This window comes from Apodemus sylvaticus, chromosome 5 (genome assembly GCF_947179515.1).
Source record: "Apodemus sylvaticus chromosome 5, mApoSyl1.1, whole genome shotgun sequence".
NCBI lineage: Eukaryota > Metazoa > Chordata > Mammalia > Rodentia > Muridae > Apodemus > Apodemus sylvaticus.
The window spans coordinates 52,776,403-52,795,294 of record NC_067476.1 but is presented as its reverse complement, the minus strand read 5'-3'; the positions used below and the strand labels follow the sequence as shown (position 1 = coordinate 52,795,294).

At 44.7% G+C, this 18,892-nt stretch overlaps 1 protein-coding gene and 1 long non-coding RNA gene across 3 annotated transcripts; one reads left to right on the top strand and one right to left on the bottom strand.

The window, feature by feature from the left end:
* The first annotated feature begins 260 nt into the window (after nucleotides 1-260).
* LOC127685460 (uncharacterized) lies at nucleotides 261-4,382 on the top strand. The gene is made up of 3 exons (XR_007977876.1): nucleotides 261-501; nucleotides 1,267-1,356; nucleotides 3,933-4,382. It is a non-coding gene; the product is annotated as an uncharacterized LOC127685460 (long non-coding RNA).
* A 2,068-nt stretch (nucleotides 4,383-6,450) lies between these two features.
* Nucleotides 6,451-16,986, bottom strand: Cdca7 (cell division cycle associated 7). 2 transcript variants are annotated; one of them, XM_052182698.1, is made up of 9 exons: nucleotides 16,847-16,986; nucleotides 14,109-14,231; nucleotides 11,176-11,412; nucleotides 10,654-10,737; nucleotides 9,645-9,848; nucleotides 9,185-9,322; nucleotides 8,485-8,634; nucleotides 7,868-8,004; nucleotides 6,451-7,613 (listed from the first exon to the last, which is right to left on the bottom strand). In XM_052182698.1, the coding sequence occupies exons 1-9, from the start codon at nucleotides 16,865-16,867 to the stop codon at nucleotides 7,583-7,585; spliced, it is 1,125 nt and encodes a 374-aa protein (XP_052038658.1). In that variant the 5' UTR covers nucleotides 16,868-16,986; the 3' UTR covers nucleotides 6,451-7,582. The 2 variants fall into 2 exon arrangements, with proteins under 2 accessions (XP_052038658.1, XP_052038659.1); XM_052182699.1 differs by having other exon boundaries at nucleotides 14,109-14,228.
* Between the last annotated feature and the right edge of the window lie 1,906 nt (nucleotides 16,987-18,892).

Here is an 18,892-nt window from a genome sequence, read left to right as displayed (position 1 = left end):
TACTTCAAATCCCACCCAAGCTACTAATCAGGTTTGTAAACAAAATAATTTCCAATGCATGCAAGGATGTCTCTTCTACTCTTTCTGGGGAAACCACCAGAGGAAGTCTTCAGTGAAATGAGAGAGGAAACCAGCAGAAGGGAAATGAACGTTAGACAATGGTGGGTATTACCCAACGTGCTTGGTTACCTTTCCTGTGGCTATCACAAAAGACCCTAACAGCAGCTTAAGGAAGCTCAGAGTTCCGGGTTCAGTCCATCACCGCAGGGAGAAGATGGCGGCAGGAAACTGAGGCACCTGGTCATCCATCCTGATCAGTGTTTGCGCATGCCCAGGGCTAAACGTCTAGTTCTTGGCTCTAGATCGTATCAGGTTGACAGTGAACACAAGCCATCTCTTCACCCCGGCAGGACAACTGTGCAGCACAAAACAGGGATGACTCGGTGCATTCTCATGAAGGGGATACCAGGCAAAGGCGAATGACCAAGAAGCGCTGCACAGGTGAGAGAACTGGACTGCATGGCAAGGACGGTAATGTGTTCGTAGGGACAGGTGATCTGTAAGCCTGGGAGAAGAGCTCAAGTTTCTAAGACGGGAGAAGAAAACTTAAATTCACAAGTTTCGGGTGTAGCTCGGTGAGAAAACACCTACCTAGTTTGTATGAAACAGTGGGTTTGTTTGTTCCCTACTACTGCACAGATAAAACGTGATACAGTTTTGAGTAATCACTGCAGTGTACACAGAGAAAATTGAGCCACTGGTTAAAGGCTGACAACTTCAGTACAAACCTAAGGACGCATGTGTAGGAGAGAATAGGTTCCCACAAAGTTGTCCTCTGGTCTCCTCATCCATTGCTGGCTATGCACATCTGTGTAGGTAAAACAGAAATAATACATTTACAGTTACACTTAAATGCATACAGGCACTCAAAACATAAAATAATATGAATAAAATTTTATTTGAATAGAGAATACCATAGATGGTGATACTCTCCTTTGAGGCTAACGGCTGGGATGACTGAAGGAAAGTCAGTGTAATTATGTCATTTAATACAGCTGTGAACATTATCTTCAGCCCAAGAAACCAAACTCTAACTGTAGCAATTGGTGAGTGGTAGGTGTATGGGTGGTTTCAACTATGAAGTTCCATTTTCCTATAATAAGGAATTAAAAGACATTTATAGCCTTCAAAATAAATGGCTGTCCTGGAACTTGCTCTGTAGACCAAGCTGGGCTTGAACTCAGATCTGCCTGCCTTCGTTTCCAGAGTACTGAGATGAAAGGCATGCGCCACCACACCCGGCCAAGAACATCGTTTAAGCAGAAGTAGGAAAATGAGATACATTCTACAGCACCGGTAAGCCTGAGGGACAGGATTCTAGGTGATAGAAACAAGTCCCTTGTGCTAGACATCAGGGAAGCAAGAATTTAACTGAGGGACTGCTTCCATCGGATTGGCTGGTAAGCATGTCCGCAGGGCATTTTCGGATTGGCTGGTGAGTTTGTCTGCAGAGCATTTTCTGGTTAACGATTGATGTGGGAAGACCCAGCCCACTGGAGGCAGCGACACGCCCCCCTAGCAGGTATTCCGGGATTGTAGGAGAAAGTGAATTGAACATGTCCCCCGGGGCAAACCAGTAAACTCGTCTCTCCTCCTTGGTTCCTGGTTTTATTTCCCTCAGTGCAGGACTGTAATGCGGCAGGACTTGTAAGCCAAACAAACCCTTTCTGCCCCAAGTTTCTTTTAATCATGAGGCTTACCCCAGCCACGCAAACCCAAGCAGAAAACTACACATTGTGCACTTCAAACATCCAGAACAGGCAACTCTAGAGAAAAGCAGATGGGCTCAGGAGCTTGGAGAGGGAGGAGGGAGGTGGGGGTGGGCGGAGGGAGGCAGGGTGGGTGTTAGTCTTTAGAGTAAGAGACTTATGGGAGTGACTTAAGAATGGCCTGCAGTTACAGCCAGGTGCTACACATGTAGCACCCTGAACATACTGGAAGCCAAGAAATTCTACATTTTGAAATGGTAAATTTTATTTCAAGTTTTTTCTTTTCTTTCTTTCTTTTTTTTTTAACTTAAGAAAAAAGGAGTAGCAAAATGCTAACCAGAGATCCAGTAACCTTGATGCCAATACTTAAAATGGTCCTGTCCTGGGAGCCCAGGCAAGGTCCAGAGGCAGTCGGTTATTACTTCTTGAAAGCCTGGATTGCTTCTGAAACCTGGTTCTACGATTAAAAAAAAAAACTAAACTAAACTAAATTGCCACAGAAACCTTGCTCTCCAGGGGTAGCTCTCCAACTGGTCCCTCTCCTCTTTGTGTCTGCTGAAATCAATTAATAGAGTTCTTGGTGTCTGCCCTAATCATCATGCAGGCAAAGAAAATTTAGTTAATATCTTTTTCTCCCTCCCCAACACTGAAAAATAAGATAAATAGATCTATCTCCCTAATTTCACTTAGTCATTTCCTTCAGTAGCATCTGTTTATCATGATTTACAAGAATTTGGCTGGCAATGAGATTTGCTGAAAGCATTTGCATAAAGGAATTTTATTTACATATTTTCCTCCTTAAGCCCCACAATACTTAAAATGGTCCTGTCCTGGGAGCCCAGGCAAGGTCCAGAGGCGGTCGGTTATTACTTCTTGAAAGCCATACTGCATGGTCATTAAGAAGAACAAAAAATTGCAGCTACTCAGCTTAAAAGATGAACTTGAGGCCTATTAAAATATGGGCAAACAAACAAAAACAAGAAAGCAGAAATATGAATTCCTGTCATTGTAAGCTGTCTACAAAGCAAGTGAGGAAAGGAGACTTGGCTTGTTTGTCATAAACTCACGCAAAAGTCTTCTGGGAGGGAGGGGGAGGAAAGTGTACTCCATGCTGTATTTCTCTGGAACTTTCTATTTAATTACATGGTCGAGTATTTTCAACTAATTTTCTGCAGTGTGTGTGTGTGTGTGTGTGTGTGTGTGTGTTTGTTTGTGAATGTATGCCACAACACATGTATGAAGAGGTTCAGAGGTCAACTTGGAGGAGTCTTTCTACCATGTGGGTTCCAGGGCTCAAAATCAGGTTGTCAGCTTCGGTGGTAACCTGAGCCATCTTTCCAGCCTCCTTAATAGAAATTACACTCATCTCACCCATATAGTTAGACGAGGAAGGCACAGTGAGAGAAAGACAGGGTGAGTACCACATGCTGCTGTGTATCTGGTAGTCAAGAGGTTACGGAAACACACACAGACCTGGGCAGGCACAGCAGTGGACACCTGCAACCTCAGAGAGAAGGATCAGGTGTCTAAGACCAACCTGGTTTTGAAAAGCAAAGTAAGCAAACAAAGCAAACACAGTAGCTGCCTTACTACTTCTAGGAAACAACAAAATTAAATTGTTTTCTGTTACAATATTATTTTTTTAATAATCGGTATTCTGAAAATATTATGTAGCAATATCAGTTATTAATATGCCTAAGGGCTAATGTAGACAGATGCATGAATACTTACATACACGTGTCCTCATTACTTGCTATGATAAAATATCCTGCCGAAGACCACTTAGAGGAGAATGAGTTTATTTTAGCTCACAGTCCCAGGTTATAGTCCTTACAGCACAGATCCTTTAGAAGAGTGACGTGAGCTCTTAGCTGCTAACCCCTTTCTCCAGGCCCTGCCCCTACAAAACGAAATAAAAGGTTCTTCAAGACAACGTTTCTCCATGTAACCCTGGCTGTCCTGGAACTCACTCTGTAGACCAGATTGGCCTCACTCAGATGAGGCTGGCCTCAAACTTAGGGATTCACCTGTCTGCCTCTCAGAGTACTGCCATTAAAGCCGTGTGCCACCTCTGCCCAGAAAAATTAAAATTTCTTACCTAAGTGTATCCTTGAAAACAGACAGTAAGCTGTGTCCAGCAATGCGAATATTGTTTATCCCGAGGTCTAAGAATGCCTGGAGCAGGACTGGGAAGCTGGACATGGGAAACTCATCCACAGACAGGGCGTCCCAGCTGACTGCCTCAACTCAAGGCAGTTCCTGCTGGATATTTGAAAGCCCTCAATTTGACACCCCAGCGTTGCAAAACTCAAAATTTCCAAGGAGACTGAATAAAAGACTGAGTGGCGTTCACTTTTGTGGACTTTGTTCCTTGTTCATTCCTTCCAATGTCTTTCTGTACCTTGATACTGTTTGAAAAAAAAAAGAAGTCTATCAAACCTGCCAATTCCCCTGTCCGCTATCACCCCCATCCCTACTGGCTCCCTTCAAGTCCCCAACCCTGACTCAGGCAGTTGCTACCTGGCGTCTTTGGCTTCCTCTTTCCCTATCTCTTCTACAGTCTTCTCCCATTTACAGGACTTCTACCCATGCGGCTAAAGCCTCCAGTCTCTGGCACTGGTGGATATGCTCCCACACCCTGGGTTTCCATCACCCCACGCCCTCATTCTCCTGAGCCTTATGTCCAATAATGCCCCTGATCCTAATGAGCCTCCACCTCTTCCCAGCATGTTCTCAGCTGAGCTTGGCCCAATCTTCCTCTCCAGACGGAACCTAACCATCCTCCTGGGTTTCCTTGTTCCTAAGGTGAGCTCATCAGCTTAAATAAAATTGGAAGCCCTCTTCCAGGGCTTAGGACCAGCCCGGACAACAACATACCACGTCCCTATTTCAGAAAGCAGGAAATTTCCTGGAGATGAAAAAATAGTCTTCCTCTCTTCGTTTCCCGGAGGACAGAATTTGTAGGTTTTTTTCAATAGTTCCTCTGCTAGAGTACATCACGTGGGGGTATAGCTCAGAAGTACATGTGGAAGGCCCTGGGTTCAACCAATTACCTGCCCCAAATTTCAAACAAACCAATTTATATGAACCCTAGCATTTACGCTCAATTTACACACACAACAGGGTTGAGTTAGTCTGGATTCTTAAGATCCTAAGTCTTGATCTCTAACAACTGACTTCTTTTGAATGTAGGTACCAAGTAAACAATTTTCAGCCTCCTCCTTCCTAAGCGTGGAGCAGAGAATCTGGCTTCCCATCAAAGCATGCACATATAGGACATTGGCTTTTTTCCTATAAAGTGCCAGGCTAGACATGTCTTAGCTTTGCGGCTTACAGTGCCTTAATATTTGTACTGGCTAGTTTTGTGTGTCAACTTGACACAGGCTGGAGTTATCACAGAGAAAGGAGCTTCAGTTGGGGAAGTGCCTCCATGAGATCCAGCTGTGGGGCATTTTCTCAATTAGTGATCAGGGGGGAGGGCCCCTTGTGGGTGGTTCTACTTTTGGGCTGGTGCTCTTGGGTTCTATAAGAGAGCAGGCTGAGCAAGCCAGGGGAAGCAAGCCAGTAAGAAACATCCCTCCATGGCCTCTGCCATCAGCTCCTGCTTCCTGACCTGCTTGAGTTCCAGTCCTGACTTCCTTTAGTGATGAACTGCAACATGGAAGTGTAAGCTAAATAAACCCTTTCCTCCCCAACTTGCTTTTTGGTCATGGTGTTTGTGCAGGAATAGAAACCCTAAGACAATATTGTTGCATACTTGAGTGTTTATTGATGTAAGAGCACCACAGCCTTGTGCTCAAGTTCGAGAGGACACTGTATCTGGTTATGGATGGTTGTGAACTACCTCATGGGTGCTGGGTCCTCCAAAGTGCAGTAAGTACTCTTAATTACCGAGCCATCTCTCCAGCCTGTCATGTGCTTTTAAAAGGCAAACAAGGAAACCCCTTTACAATTATAAAAAGGTATATGCAGTTGGATGTGACATGCAGACTGTAGTTACCCAGTCCTGGTCAGAAATTCAGTTCTGAGAGCTATGGGGGACTGTATGGCTCAGTGATCAGGGATCTTGCTGATCTCCGAGGACTGGGTTCAGTTCCCTGCACCCACATGCGGTGGTTCACAACTGCCTATAACTTGAGCTCCACAAGTTATACTTGAGCACCCAACACCCTCTCTGGCTCCTGAGGGTACCTGCACATACGTGTGCATGAATACACTCCATGCAAACATAGAAGGAAATATTATCTTTAAAAGGCCCAGCTTTTTTGAGGCTTGCCTCAAGCTTGCAATTCTGCTTCAGTGTGGTGGCTCTGTGATTCCGTGTCACATCTTGCGTTTTGTGTCTTCTAGTTATGTCTTGAAACCGCAAGGCATGGCACACATTTAGTAAGATTCTGAAAAGAGGATACAGGCGTTCAAATACTGTGAACAATGGGCTGCAAACGATAAAGGAAAACCTTCCCCAGGAGCATGTTGTGTGGTCAGCCAACGTGTCTGTCTTGTCCACTTTCTGATTCCAGCTAAGAGTCATAGCAACAAACGAGACCCTCTATAAAAGAGCTGGCTGTGGGCCTCAGAGGCTTAACCCAGAGAACGTTTAGAAAAGGCAGAAATATCCTTTCAAAGCACAAGGGGAAAAAGCAATATTGAAACTTTTTTTAAACAAAAATAAACACACAAGTTAGAACAAAATGTTTTATTATTAAAATAAAAACCTTTGTATAAAAGCATTACAGAGCAAAAAGCTGTATTTACAATGAGTGATTCAATATCCAATTGAGCATCACAGACAGAGTACAGAGTGGGCACAGCAACAGGCTACACAGGTGAGGGAATCAGTCATGTAGTCACCCGCCTACAGGGAGAGGGGAAGGAGGGAGGGAGACTCAAGGCACCTGCCCAGTAACTAGACTGGCAGAGGTAACTCCTTAACAAGTAGTTCAAAGCCACCCATCTCTAAACGATCACTTCTCATCATTCCAAAAGTGTTTAAAACCTGAACAGAAACCCTGGACACCACCCCCAGGGTTACCTCTTCAGGAAGTTGTCAGGGTCTAAAGTGACGTTATTAAAATTATGTTCTTGAAGCAGAACACCAAGATTTCATATCAGCCCGTTGCAGAGCCAGCCATCATCTTAATTTCCCAGAATGCCTTTTCTACAGCAATTTAATTAATTATGGTACCACATTACCACAAACCTTTTGGGTGACTGTGTAAGCCAGACGACAGTAGCAGCGGTGTCAACTGTGACAAGGTGCACACTGAGCACAGCACCCAGGAGCTGTTATTTCATCAGAAAGTCATTCATTGTGGCCACACTCCACTTTACAACAACTACCTAATTTTCCCACATGGCTTCCAGCCCTTTGTGCCTTGGCCTTTCCATTTAAAACACCAGCCAATATAAACACTAGACACCAAACCTTGGTTCTATGTAAACTAGTTAAAGGGCTCTCCTCTGCAGTTCATCATAACCGTTGCTTCACAATACTACCCTACCCCAAAGTGCCTGGGTATGTCCTGATCGAACAAATTCTCAAACTGCCGCTTAAAGATAGCTCAGAATCTAAGCGGTGGCGAAAGGCCAGAGAGGCTACAAGGTAGGGACAGGGCAAGCTGAGACACGACACATGGCTGAAACAGGACGAGCAGTGCGCCTTTCAGGGTGCTTCAGAAAAGTGTGAGCTACAAGATCAACCCGACTGAGTTCTAAGACAGACTGATGGCCAAGATTCTTACTCAGGCCTCCACCAATGACGTCAACAACAGGAACGCCTCAGAGGCAGAAGGCAGGCAGGCCCTCTTCAGGCCCTACGCTTGCATTTCGAACTCCTGCTTTAGACTGTGAAAGAGAAAAAGGAAGGTGCCAAAGCGGTTTTCAACCATTAATTCTCGTTGGAAAGTCAAATTCTTTTCTTTAAAAAAAAAAATGCACATCTTAGACACACACACCGAATTTCACACATGTTCCTCATCCCAGTAAAGATGCATTTCCACTAACATTTCCCTGCCCCAGCTCGGACTTCGACATCTTTTTCCAGGGCGCATACATGAATGGGAGGTTCAGATGTGAAAGAGAAAGAAAAAGGCCATTACCTTTTCAGGTAAGCATGAACGTTCCCAAAGCCATGATACTTTGCTAAATACACAAGGACACCAGTGGCACACCGTCCATCACGCTGGCGGCAGAAGCTGCAGTTGCAAATTCCTCGACAAGGTGGGCAGTGCCAGTTCTGAAGAATTGTGGAAAAGCACCCTGAGGCTGGGCCTCACTTTCCCTCCACCCATTTGTTTCGGTTTTTTAGTCTTTAACTAACTTAATATTGATCCATTTAACCCGTGATTGTTTTTGTTTTTTTTTTTAAATCATAAAATAGGGTTTTGGTCTAGTATGAGAGCATTTGCCTAGCATATGTAAGGCCCTTGGTTTGAACCCTAACAAGATACACACACACAGACACACACACAGACACACACACAGACACACACACAGACACACACACACACACACACACACACACACACACGAATGCACACAGACCCCATAAAATACAGTTCACTAAAGTTACATAACCATCACCCAGGAAGAAGGAATTAACTTCTCTGGGTGGCAGCCCCCAGCTCTCTCTGGACAGCTGTATTCACGCAGCTTCAAGCCGTGGTCTCCTGACACCAAGAGCTCAAGGCCCTCCCCAAATATCTCGAGCACCTACCGGATCCAACAGGGCATCCTTGACCTCTTCGCCATAACGGTTTCGAAGGCAGGGGCCACAGAACTGGCCCCGGATGCCCCAGCAGTCTGGGTTTCGGCAGTTGGTTTTGGTGTCAGTGGTTTTCTGGCGACACTGATGACACGTAGAACCCTAAAAGGAGGACCAGATGAGAGAAGAAGCAAACACTGCCTTTTGTAGAGGAAAACAGAAAGCATCCACACTGCTCCAAACAGCCTTTGAAAGTCACTTGACACCTACATATACAAGGATGAAAAGCATCTCAAGCAAGGCTTCCCATCCCATTGGTGGAGCAAGAGTACCCTCAAACTATTTGGGGGGTCAGGGGAAGAACTCAGTGCTCAGTGCCAGAAGACCTGCTTAACCCACTCGTGATCCGAGTTTTATCTCCAGCATGGAAAAAAGAAAATCCCATTCAAATCCATTTTTCATCTTTGCCTCTCTTCTGTACTCTCAGCAACTAACAATACACAGTAAATCCCACTTGAATGAATCAAAAATAATGTATATAACCCTACTGTAGACCTCCTATACAGATAAGTCAATCCCAGTCTGTAACACTCTTTCTCTTGTATGAAAAAGAAATGTGCAGTTAAGAATGCCCAGACCATAACTCTGTGCAGCACCCAGATGTTGTCTGTCCTCTGCAGGGTGTTTCTAGATGTAACCTTGGGGCACTCACCAGTGATCGGTTGTAAATCTTCTCTCTTGAGTTACTGCAGATGTTCCTAATCTCTTCCTCTGTGACATCTTCTACTGGTCGAATTATATGCGGAAGGGTCATGGATCCAGGGCGACGACTTCTGGGCATATCATCGTCCTAAAGAAGAATCATGAACTGAGTTCCTTTCCAGTTCTCTGCAACCCTAAATCTCAAATTTGAAGTGTTTCACAGAAAATTCAATCTGGGAAATCTTTCTTGCTTATAGAGAGAGGGTGCAGGCTATAAGTTTACTGTAAGAATAGCTAGAAGTATATAAATAATTCCTACAATATTGATAAGCTGAAAATCTGACTCTTGCCCACTAAGAAAACTGAGTACATCTGTGCAGCACTACTGACTTGGGATGGACCGAGACTGGTCGTGACGCCAAGCTTCCTGGAGGTGGACAACATAAAAAGACTTCTCAGTGAGGACTCACGTTCATATAGCCGTCCACGGACTTCCTCCTTCTCACCAGCATGTACTTATCCTCCTCCTCCTCTTCTTCGTCCTCCTCCTCCATGGGCAGAGCACCCAAGGATCCCAGGATCCGGGACCTTGACCTGGTAAGAGGTCGAGCTCTCCGTTCCGGGTTCCTTCTGGAGGCCACTCCTGGGAATGTGCGTCTTCTAGGTGACTTAGACTGGTGAATGAAACACACAAGATAGATCCACTTACTCCACAACAGAGAGAACCAGCATTCTGGGGAACCTGCAACTTCTACTAAGTAGTTTTAGTACAAAAAGAGACCCGTTTTCACATGCGCTTCTCCTTATGTGTGGAAAACAAACCCCAACACCATATAGCCACTGCAACTTTTATTTATTCTTCTATTTAACTCTTCTACCATTTATTCTTTTACTCCAGATACTGAATATACCACACCTAAGCTCCCAACCCCCCAAAAACCTTCCCATAACACCTCAACACTCCTGGAGCACATGCGCTATCTCCCTATAAGCACAGAACGCCCAGTTTCTTCTCCCTGCTCCAGGCTGGCGTCCAGCCTGCCTGCCTAGGGGGAAGGAAGCAGGCAAGTGCAGGCTTGTCTCTTCTGCCACACACAACACAGCAAATTACCCATCCCCAGCCACAGCAGCTCTCCCTAGGGATACAATCAAATGCAATGATTAAGATATGACTTGATGAAGAGATTGTGTATACTCCCCTTTCCCTCAATCTGTTCTTAAAAATACCTACTTTGTATCTAGCATCTGGGGGGTGAAATGCTCTACTTGGGGGAACAGAAATAAGTCACCTATCTTGTTTGCTGCTAATGGGGAGAAGGAAGATGATCCGGAGTGTGGCCATGGGAGAGCAGAGTCGAAGTATACAGAGCATCAACAGTTCCAAGGACCCATTCCTGGCCCCCCATATAAAAACAAGATCCTGAAATCTCAGAGATCTGCTTTAGTCTTGACCACAAGAGTATAGAAAGAAGCACTTACATCTTTGGTTCTGTGGCCCGGGAGGGAATGTCTTCCGGAGAATATGCCAGGGAGGCTTTCTAATTCTGACATGAGTTTTGCAAGCTAAAAAGGGGAAGCGAGTAAAGAGAAGTCAGAATCGGTGACAACGGGCAATCTGTGGAAATAACGCTAGGCTACCCCTCAACTCTCTGTTTAAGAAGTTGACCTAGTCAACTTTCTCATTCCTCTACTAGGCTTATTCTAACTCTTGACAGAATGTAAAAAGCAGCTGGAGAAGCTGGAGAGCTGGCTCAGCAGTTAAAAGGAACTTGTTGCCTGTGCAGAGGACCTAGGTTCCGTTCCCAGCATCGACATGTGATCTTACAACCATCCCTAACTCCAGTTCCAGGGGATACAAAATGCCCTCTTCTCCACATAATAAATATAAATCTTTGAAACAAACACATTGTCAAATCTCACAACTTAGAAACAGTTTTTCGGAGAGAGAAGAAATGAGTTGCTTAGAGAAAAGCAGGGAAGGTTTGGGTAACAAACACCTACCATGGCTTTGTTCTGCTTTATATTTAAGGCCCTCTTCTCCAGAAAGTTCATGCCATCTTCTTCTTCAGAGTCAGAGTGGGAATCATTTGCGGAGCTCTCGGAGGGCTTTGGGGGCGCTGCTTTTTTGTTGGCTGCCCTCCGGGTATTTTGTGCCGGGAACTTCATTGCTACCCTGAGAGGCCCGGAGTGCCGGCACTGACTTCGGGTCCTGCAGCCTTCCCTGCTCTGCTGCGGTCTCTAGTTAACCAGAGAAAGGGAGTTATTAAATCCCGCCAAGTGCCACTGGGGCCCTATACAAAATCCTTTTGGAATAAAGGACATGAGCAGAATCACTCTTAACTAGTCAGCAAGGATGGCGAGTCACAAAATCAAGTCTTGCAAATGAATAGTTACTCGTGTAAGACAATGTCTGAGCCACCCTTATCGTCCTGGGACCCTATACTTCTAAATAAATTTTTAATATAAATTCCTGTCCCCTTCTCATTTGCTTAAAAATAATCCTTACTTTCAGGAAATCCTCTCGGAATAACTAAGTTCATCCATAAACATGGCTTCAATGCCTAGGATGGTATTAAATAATAGCCTAAACTATCAATTTCCAATTCAGTGTTAACTGTGATTAAAATACACATAAAACTGCCAATCTCCCCCACCCCAGCCCCTGGCAAATACCACCTTTCTGTCTTTGAACCTGACTAGTCTGGGTACCACTCAAATTAATATTTTGGAAGTCAAGATCTAGAGAGACATCACTTCATACCAACTAGTATAGCTAAACCTGTAAGCTTGTTCAAAAGCTAAACAGTCTCTATGTAGCCCAGCCATCTACTCTTAGGTATAGTCCCAAGAATATATGTCCACATAAAAGCCTTGGACACGTATGTTCAGGACAGCTGCTCTCAGTTTTGCACGTATGCACATGTGTGAGTGTGCACGTGGAGGCCTGAGTTTAAGATCAGGAATCATCCTTAACATTACTGAGACAGGGTCTCTCAATCAAACCCAGAGCTCACTGATGTATCTCATCTTGCTAGCCAGCTTGCTCTAGGGATCCTAGCTCTGCCTTTGAGAAGCTAGAATTAACAGACAGGCCATCACTTCCACTAGGCATCTATGTAGGTTTCTGGGGACTGGATTTGAGTTCTTGTACTTACAGGGCAGGCTGAGCCATCTCCCTGGCACCTCCAAAACTTGAATGGGCTGAGGACTTAGTGCAGTGGAAGAGTATGGTTAGCACATCTGAGACCCTGGGTTTGATCCCCAGCACCAACAGGTAAGGATCCTGTGGAGAACTTTTAGTACTCATGTACTTTTAGTATTCATAGATGGAGATCATCAATCAATGCTTTTATGGATTCTTAGCTCTTTTAATCAACTGGCCATTTTATTCAGCGTAATTAACACCTATGAAGAGCTAAGAGACTGCCTAGAGTAGTCAAGCCACAAACAGCGGGTCACATGCAGACCTGCAGACTGGCCCCAGCTAACGAATGCCAATCAACATCAATTTAGACCAAAGTCTTTTATTAGAGAAAACATGAGTAGGTATAGATGGTGATAAGATGGTTCTAGAGCCAAGCGCTGTCACAGCAGTGCCATTCAAGTGGTGGCCTGTAGGGCATGTTGTCAGGGACAACAATGTAAGCAACATGCTGGTGATTTGTAATGACTGGACCACTTCTTCAGGAGAAAGTCTAAGCAGGCTATGCTCAGGGAGCAGGGCACAAGCACAGCAGGTAAGCAGACGCAGAAAGGCAGAGCAGAGAGGAAGCAGACCCAGAAGCAAGAAGGGCCCTACCTGTTAATGATGCTCGATCCTAAGAGATTCTAAGATGCAGATACAACTGTGTGGGGCACCTGCATGTGTAAGTGCCAATGGTAGCTAATCTTTAGGACATGTGTGCTTCCTGTGATTAGGCCAGCTCTGCAGCTAATGCGGATCTAGAGGCTAGCCAACTTTACTTAACAACTTTCCAAAACCTAAAAAAAAAAAAAATGTTTAAGATCTACAAGCTGGACTCTAGTAAAAATGGCTTTAAGACACGAAGAAAATATTTATAATCAGGTCCAATAAAATCTCCTAGATGGATGGAGAGTTATCAGTTCAAAAAAGCCAATGTCTCCTGCCTCTCGATGTCCCTCCTTGCTTGATACTGGTGAAATTCTCACACTCACCATTCTATCTTGTATCTCACTCTCTGAAAAACCGCAAAAAGATTATCATCAAAGTCCGCATGAAAAATGCTGGCCAATTCCTTAGTGGCATCTGGCCTTGGTTTCTGTAAAAATCCACAATGGCTTTAAATACATCTTGCACCTCACCCTTTGAAATGCTGCAGAAAGATTATCAGAGTCCTCATTTAAAAAAAAAAAAAAAACAAAAAAACAACAACAAAAAAAAAAAACAAAAAAAAAAAACATTAGCCAGTTCTTCACTGATATCTAACCTGAATTTAGGCTTCTGTAAAATAAATAAATAAATAAATAAATAAATAAATAAATAAATAAATAAATAAATAAATATATGTGCTTGTGGATTTTTTTTTCTTTTTTCAAGAACCAATTTTCCATAAACTGTGCAGAGAGCAAATCACATTTACAAGTGCACTCACTACAGGAAAATGGCTTTTGTTACAAAGAAAAATGGTTCAGAGGTTTACAAATGATTTCTGAGTTGTTATAGCAAGTCATCAGTTGCGTTAGGTTAGGCGACATTTCAAAAGGATACAATAAGCAGCTAATCTGCCTCCAACAATTACTACCTAGAACCGCACAGCAAAGAGCGAAGCGAAATGACAGTGCATGCCAGTTTCCTAACGGCTGTGTAGAAATGCAGGCCAAAAAGCAAGAGGTTTTTCAATCGTGCACAAAGTGTTTGGGGGCAGTTGGAGCACTGCAGACTCAATCCTGTTTACTCTTCAGGCAGTACTTACTGTGTTGGCAAAATTATCAGAAGCAAAGCTGTCACAACTATCATCAGAGGATGATGACGTTTCCATGGAAATCAACTTCATATATCTGACATTCTTTAAGTTCTTTACTTTGAGAGCCTTCTGCTGCGGAGAGAAATGGTAACACTATTGAGTAGGGTGCTTCCGGCCGTGCAGGACGAGTGAAGACATCAGTTCTCAGTCTGGTAGGTTTACATAGCAGAGTAGATAGACGGACACATACTTTTTCAGACCTCACAGAGAAAAATGATTGCCAATTGCCATCAAAAAATAAATAAATAAAAAATCAACTCAGGTCAAATTCTAAGAAAGGATCTCTTCTGGAGAACATTTTAATGATACTTATCAATTTATCCAAATATCTGCGGTTAACTTCTCTTCCCACCTTATAAACTCCTAAGCATTTAGCATTACAGAACTCCACAGAGCTTACTGCCAGCTCCTAAAATCCAACCTCATTTTTCTCATTGAACTGTACTTCTAAAAGGAGATTTCAAAAGTACAAAACGGCAGAGCAATTTTTCTCCCTCAGCCAAAAATCAAGCTAATGAGGTCTTTTTATGTAAGCCTTGGGCTCTGCACTGTGATGCTAATTTCCCAAACTACAAAAATTGGGCAGGTCCTGTGTTTTAAGATGGCAGTCATCCAAACAGGCACTGCTCCAAGGAGAGGGGTACAGAGGTTTTGCAAAGTCTTTACAAATCAAGTGTTATCAGCCCGGTAAATACATAGTACAAGAAGCCAAGTTAGAGGTCAACTAACACTCCCAGGCCAGGCTGAAGACCGAATTCCATAGGGACTCTCTGACCATGGTCTCCATAGAGCTCTTTCTCATGGGCCCCGATGACTTGAGAATTTTAAGAAGGGGTAGAAGTCAGCAGTCACCATTTCTAGCAAATAAAGGTCAAGTTACTTGAAGATATGAAAAAGATCCATTTATTTTCACTTACAGCCTAGAAAATATAACTAGAACAGCCTGTTTTGCCATTTTTTATGACATGATGGGATTTCTGAAGGGCTGTATTAGTTCTTACATTCGTAAGTAGAGTCAAGGAACAGCAGTATGTCTTTGCACTGAAAACCTGTAAGGCCAAGTTGTGCCAGCCCCACCAAAGTGCCCTGAGATGTTAGGGAACAGAGAATACCTAGATGTAGGGAAAGACTTCCTTCCGTACCTAACGCTTTACATTTCAGTGTCTTGGATACAATAAAATTATTTCCAAGATGATGGTGGCCCAGTCCCCACACCATGTTCCTAAGTAGACACCAATTAACCATTTGGGGATGTTTCTAATGCTGGGAATGTGTGGTATTCGAGAGAGCTACCAAATATAAAGGTTGCATTTACAATAAACGTTGGAGGCGGTGGGTGTAGAGTGTTGTTAGGAGTTAAAAAGGGATCTCAAAAGTCTGCGCAGGTTTCTAGTTGAGGAGGAGTCCAAGGTACCAAAGTGCAACACAATGCAAAGAACTAAAGGAGCCCCGAAAACAGCACACAGCTCCTTAAATGGCTTTAATTGTCTACACTTTGCTAATCAATTTCACTCCTTGTCAGCCTCAAGGGAGAAATTCAATCCAAAGCCATGAGGAAAAGAGGCTAATCTTTAACAAGCCAGGACAGGCCAACATTCACCAGGCAAATATATCTTCCATGGAAAAGACAGAAAAAGGAGAGCAAAAGGTCGTGCCTGGGGTAAACTTTCTTGGCGGTAGATTTGGTAGTGATGTTTACTTAATTCTTTGCAGCGATGTTACTATCACTTAAATGAAGAGAACTGAAGCTTACAGAGGTGAAGTCGATTCCTCCAGTCAGGTGCCCAAATATGCACTAAGGTAAGCCAAACTCCAAGCCCAATTCCCCACGCGCGGAGATCCGCAGAGAAACCAAGACCCCGCCTACCCACCCATAACCTCGCCATAAGGGCCCCCGAACACGATATTTATTTGAAGCACGTCACTGTCTTCCTTTCCGCCCATCCCCCCACTTTTCAACCCTCTCCAGGGCAGGACATAAGTTCTGGCTTCCGTTGGCGCAAAAGAGTAACGTTCCAGCTCGCAGCTGCAAGTCGGGTAGAAAAGGGTGGGACGGGCGGGGGTAGGGGGACGCAGGGATGCAAACTACAGCACACGGCTTGCATCGCTGGACCCCAAAATTGCGTCTGATCACGGCCTGGGACTAAAACAATAACCACCCCCCCCCCACACACACACACGTGCACAACCCAAGTGCTCAAGAAATGCTCACAAGGCCTTCTAAGGTAAACCCGCAGATCCAGAGTGGTTAGATGGGGCCGCAGAGCAAAAGAGGGAGGATCCCAGGCCCACCAGTGCACGCGTAGGTAACGACACACCCGCCGCAAGCGAGTCGAGCAGGGCGAGGTCCCAGGAGGTGGAAAGGCTGGGATACGATCGCCCGACACCATGGCCAGCGGCCAGTCCCAGGCCTCCGGCGCGCACGTGGAGCACTAGTGCCAGTACCGCAGGTTCCCGGATCGTTGGCAACTCCGTGCGCACCGGCGTGCGCGTCACCTTAGCCCTGAGTTATCCTGGGTGCAAAGACTATAAGAAAATCAATCTGTGATTTCCCCCACCCTGGCGATAGTCGGGAGCGTGTGGGACAAGTGAGCGGAGCTAACCCGCGGAGTCGGGGGGAAGTGGCCCCGACCCGCCCGGGTCTAGCACCCACCAACCCCGCCCCGGTACACCCAGCCGGGCCTCACCCGCGCGCGGCGAGCCTCCATGCTGGCTGCGAGTACCCAGACACTCGGAACCGGGACAGTTCGTCAGAGCACACCAGCACTCAGAGTCGGATCAACCAGAGCTCCGGGACAGAGGCGGGGCGTGCACTCCGCCGCCAGAGGGGCGGGGCCACAGGCTTCCCGCGCTGGGACGCAGGTCCTGCCAGCTAAGATGACCTCGCTAGGAGTACCCGAAGAGTCACAGGTCTGAAAAAAATTACAAGCGGTTCTCATGGTTGTAGTAAACTTGAGAGTCCTCGGAAACTGCTGAATGTTCTATGAAACAGTGGCATTGTGGGAACTTGGTACCACTGGATTTTTATGAAGCTGCGGGGTCCTGGGAAGTGGCGCGAAAGTGGCTGCCTTGGTCCTGGGTCTAGCGGTCTGATTTGCATACAAAACCCGGGCTGGTAGGGCTGGCAGAGACTACGCAGAGCCTCCCCCTGCGTTCTCACTTTCCCTGTAGTTTAATCTCTTAAAAATGGATAAAAGTTAAAGAACACAGCAGCGATTACCACCCACAAAAAGCAGAGAATGTAGCACCTCTTATCTGGCAACCACACCACAAGCTATCTGAAGTCCTTAGACGAGTTAAATCTTGCTGCTTCCTGAAAGATTCGGAAGTGTCAGGTTTAAAAATAGCCCTTCAGGTGAGTAAAAACTCACCTGAAGGGTAAAAGTCTTTAGAGCTTTATCTTCCGAAGATAAAAGCTGCAACCGATTACACTGTGGATTGTCCATTTTTCTCCAGGCAAAATTGGGAACGACCTTAGTTAAGAACCACACAGGGGTGAAACGAGGCTCCCCGTTTTTAAAGAGTAAAAACACTGAAGAAAAACAACAACGACCGAAAACCTGGGATGCTTAAAAAAAAAAAGAAAAAAAAACTTTAGTTATAATCATAAATTTAAAATATTTCTTGAAGTGCAAACATTCCCCCTCATTTCAAAACTTTTCTCCTGGTATTGATGTTGCCGCCTTCCTTTTCTGTGAAGAGATCATGGGCAACACACAAACACACACACTCACACACACACACACACTCACACACACACACACACACACCCCTCTGGATATTGATCATAAAGACATAAGTAACCCATGAAGACAATGGCTTGGAAGGAGCTGCCCAGGGGTCACCCTTCCTCTGTGCCAGAGACAAAGAACTCCAGCCTCAAACTAGGCTTCAAGAGAAGCTTCTATTGATTTATTTGGCAAAATTCCTGGTAGCAGCCAGGAGTTCAATCAACACTTGTTGGGCGAATAAATAAGCTGATGGCAACCTAACGTTGTCCTCAGCACAATGTTCTTGTGAATACGGGTTTGTGCAAGTAAAACTGAACATGTGAGGTCACAGAACGAAGGGAACACCAGGCCACTTTGCCTGTGTAAAGTTCTACTTTGAGCATTTGCAGTCTTCTTGGAACATGAGAAAATAATTTGGTTTACATGATTTTCTTTTTTGAGGATGAGATCTCTGGCCTTTTATTTTTTTTTAAAAAAAAAGACTGCTAATCTTTTTAGTGATAAGGAAAATGCACATTAGACATGGAAATAATATGATTTTGCTACAAGAGGCAAAAACTTGGGAAGTCTGCAGAGAACAAGTGCTAGGTGTTAAGAAATGGATGCATTCCTCCAAAACACAGCACTGTAGAGTTGTGTATTAGAGAGCAACTCCTCTTCAAGACAGACACACCCATGTGTGTGTGTGTGGGGGGGGGGGCTTCTACTGCAGGTTCCAACCTGTAGCTAGATTATGAAATCAATCCATCGGGCTTCAGAACATATTTTCTTCTATTTTGGGTACATTAACTTAGTATCAGACGATGTTTGGGAAGGCTAATTAATGGAAGCTCTACTAAGAATTTGAAAGCATACTGTAGTTGACTGAAAATAAGGTGTTGAGCCACAACCTCTTAGAACCTATTCAACTTGTTTCCCTGGATGTTCACAGGGATTAGTAACTCCTCGTTTACTCCTCCTTCCTGGTGCTAGCAACTGCCTCATAGGTAGAATCGCCATGTT

Excerpts from the sequence above, each read along its gene's own strand:
- Cdca7 (XM_052182698.1), bottom strand. The coding sequence starts at position 16,867 with ATGGAGGCTCGCCGCGCGCGG. Across the intron at positions 10,738-11,175 it reads TAAAGCAGAACAAAGCCATG|CTTGCAAAACTCATGTCAGA; the intron begins GTAGGTGTTTGT and ends TCCCCTTTTTAG. Across the intron at positions 9,323-9,644 it reads CCGTGGACGGCTATATGAAC|GACGATGATATGCCCAGAAG; the intron begins GTGAGTCCTCAC and ends ATTCTTCTTTAG.